Source organism: Marmota marmota, unplaced genomic scaffold (assembly GCF_001458135.2).
Source record: "Marmota marmota marmota unplaced genomic scaffold, marMar, whole genome shotgun sequence".
In the NCBI taxonomy this organism is placed as follows: Eukaryota; Metazoa; Chordata; class Mammalia; order Rodentia; family Sciuridae; genus Marmota; species Marmota marmota.
In genome coordinates this window covers 256,424-259,273 of record NW_026005897.1, presented here as the reverse complement: position 1 = coordinate 259,273, position 2,850 = coordinate 256,424, and the positions used below count along the sequence as shown (strand labels likewise).

Sequence of the window (2,850 nt, the reverse complement as noted above, 5' to 3'; positions counted from 1 at the left end):
GAGAGAAGGAAGATATGGAAAGTATGACCTTGACCATTTACAACTAAGAAAACAATGGGAAAATATAGGTGAGAGTAAAGTTCAAACATCGTATTATAATGGACAAAACTAATTAGTAGTCCCTATTTATGATAAAAATTTTATGATCAAAGGACACCAGAAACAATTAATGTCTGAAAAAAAATCAATTTATTTCACTTACTTCTGAGGAGCTGTGTGTCTGTAAGAATATTTCCACAGCCATTTTTGAAGTGAAAAGAAATGTGGAAAATTTGATATCTGGTCCATGCATCAGTTTTTAACTTGGCCCAAAATAAATGTAGCACCGAGTTAAACTTCCATTTAAACATTTGCACAGAGAAGATATTTTTAAAAGTGATAATTTGAGAGTTTCTTTACAAAATGTTCATTTTTCTGCAACAGAACAGTAATTTCTCCTTGTGCCCAAATAGACAATATTAAGAATTGTAGAAAGATTTCTACTTCCCCACTATTGCTCAATGATAATTCTGATACAGATTTCCACTATATAGATAATGCTATAAATAACACCATTAGCCATGTCTCTACCTTGAATAATTTCCAGTATATTTACATTGGTGATAAAGGTTATGAATATAGAGAAACTCCTAGACATTTTCTAAAGCAAATTTACCAAGATGAAAAATGTGGGAAAGTTTGCTTCAGTGCTCAAAAAGTATTACTCATCCAAATTTTCATAGTCAAGACAAAACTTGCAACTGTAAGTTATATGAAAGGGTTCTTAATCACAGTGCAGAGCTTGCTCAGTACAAGATAATTTATAAAGAAAGAGAGCCCTATAAATTTAAAGAATATATCAAAGCATTGGCTTACTCAACATCTTCTAAACACAGTAGATACTATGACAGTGATAAACCCTATAAATTTAAATAATGTGAAAAAACTTTTAGTGAAAGGTTACAACTTGTTGAGCATCAGAGGATTTATATTGAACTAAAGACCTGTAAATGTAAAAAGTGTGGCAAAGCCTTAAAAAATTTTCAACTCTTACTCAACACCAAAAAAATTATTTTGCAGAGAAGATCTACCAATGTGAAGAACGCAATGCACTCGAGAACTTTACTCAACATCACAGTGTTCATACAGGAGATGTGCAATGCAAATGCAAAGAATGTGACAAAACTTCTAATAAAATCTCCAATCTTATTTGTCACCAGTGAACCACACCCTGGAGAGATGCCCCACATATGTAAACAATTTTGCAAAGGTTTTAGTCAAAAACCAAGCCTTAAAAATCACCAGAGAATTCATACTGGAGAGAAGCCCTACAAATGTAAAGTGTGTGGCAAAAGTTTTAATACAAACACACAGCTTGATTGCCACAACAGAATGCATACAGGAGAGAAGCCCTACAAATGTAAAGTGTGTGGCAATAGTTTTAATACAAACTCAAATCTTGATCATCACAACAGGATTCATACTGGAGAAAAGCCCTACAAATATAAAGTATGTGGCAAAAGTTTTAATAGAAACTCACATCTTGATTGCCACAACAGGTTCATATTGGAGAGAAGCCCTACAAATGTAAAGTGTGTGACAAGAGTTTTAATCAATCATCATCACTTACTCAGCACCAGCGAATTCACACTGGAGAGAAGCCCTACAAATGTAAAGAATGTGGCAAGGCTTTTAGTAGCATCTCACAGCATAATTGTCACAAAAGGATTCATACTGGAGAGAAGCCCTACAAATGTAAAGTGTGTGGCAAGAGTTTTAATCAAAAATCATCACTTACTTGGCACCAGCGAATCCACACTGGAGAGAAGCCCTACAAATGTAAAGAATGTGGCAAAGCTTTTAATAGCATCTCACAGCGTAATTGGCACAAAAGTATTCATACTGGAGAGAAGCCCTACAAATGTAAAGTGTGTGACAAAATTTTTAATACAAACTCACAGCTCAATCACCACAACAGGATTCATACTGGAGAGAAGCCCTACAAATGTAAAGTGTGTGGCAAGAGTTTCAGTCAAAAATCATCACTTACTCAGCACCAGCGAATCCACACTGGAGAGAAGCCCTACAAATATAAAGAATGTGGCAAAACATTTAATCAAACAATATTACTTACTCTGCACCAGAGGATCCACACTGGAGAGAAGCCCTATAACTGTAAAGAATGTGGCAAGGGTTTTCATCACAAAGCATCACTTACACAGCACCAGAGAATCCACACTGGAGAGAAGCCCTACAAATGTAGAGAATGTGGCAGAGATTTTAATCAATAATCATCACTTACTCGACACCAGAGAACCCATACTAGAGAGAAGTTCTATAAATATGAAGAATGGCAAAGCTTTTCAAATTGAAGGTCACATCTTACTAAACATTACAGATTTTTTACTGCAGAGAAGTTTTACAAGTGAAAACATTGCATCAGTGTCTTTAAGGATGAATCAACCCTTATTTCACAGTAGTCCAACACTATTTAACACCAGAGATATGATAGCACAGAAATTATACATGTGTAAAATAGGTGACAGAGTCTCCAACAGTTGTTCACACCCTACTCAACAACTCAGAATTCATACGAGTGAGAGGACATGTGGAAAAATTGTTTCAAAGTTTTTGGCCATTGATAAAACATTTTTAAAACATGGAGGATTTATAGCATATAGAAAGCCAAAGAATGTGTCCAAGACTGTATTCAAATTTCAGACATTTTTCAATTTCTGACCTCATATCTGTAGCAAGTGTGGAATAGCATTTGATGAAAGTGTGTACCTTAGATAACAGCAAAATATTTACAAAAACACCTTGACAAATATAAAGATTGTACAAAGTTTCTTATCTAGAGCCCATCCCTTT

The 2,850-nt window shown here is 34.7% G+C and overlaps 1 protein-coding gene across 1 annotated transcript; it reads left to right on the top strand.

Moving 5' to 3' along the window:
* Positions 1–1,371: 1,371 nt before the first annotated feature.
* On the top strand, positions 1,372–2,523 carry LOC107161023 (zinc finger protein 678-like). The gene is made up of 2 exons (XM_048797604.1): positions 1,372–1,538; positions 1,706–2,523. The coding sequence occupies exons 1-2, from the start codon at positions 1,372–1,374 to the stop codon at positions 2,268–2,270; spliced, it is 732 nt and encodes a 243-aa protein (XP_048653561.1). The 3' UTR covers positions 2,271–2,523.
* The last annotated feature ends 327 nt before the right edge of the window (positions 2,524–2,850 follow it).

Bases quoted from the DNA above. Each gene is read 5' to 3' on its own strand.
- LOC107161023 (XM_048797604.1), top strand. From the start codon at position 1,372: ATGCATACAGGAGAGAAGCCCTACAAATGTAAAGTGTGTGGCAATAGT. The intron at 1,539-1,705 runs GTTCATATTGGA...TTGTCACAAAAG, and splicing joins CATCTTGATTGCCACAACAG to GATTCATACTGGAGAGAAGC.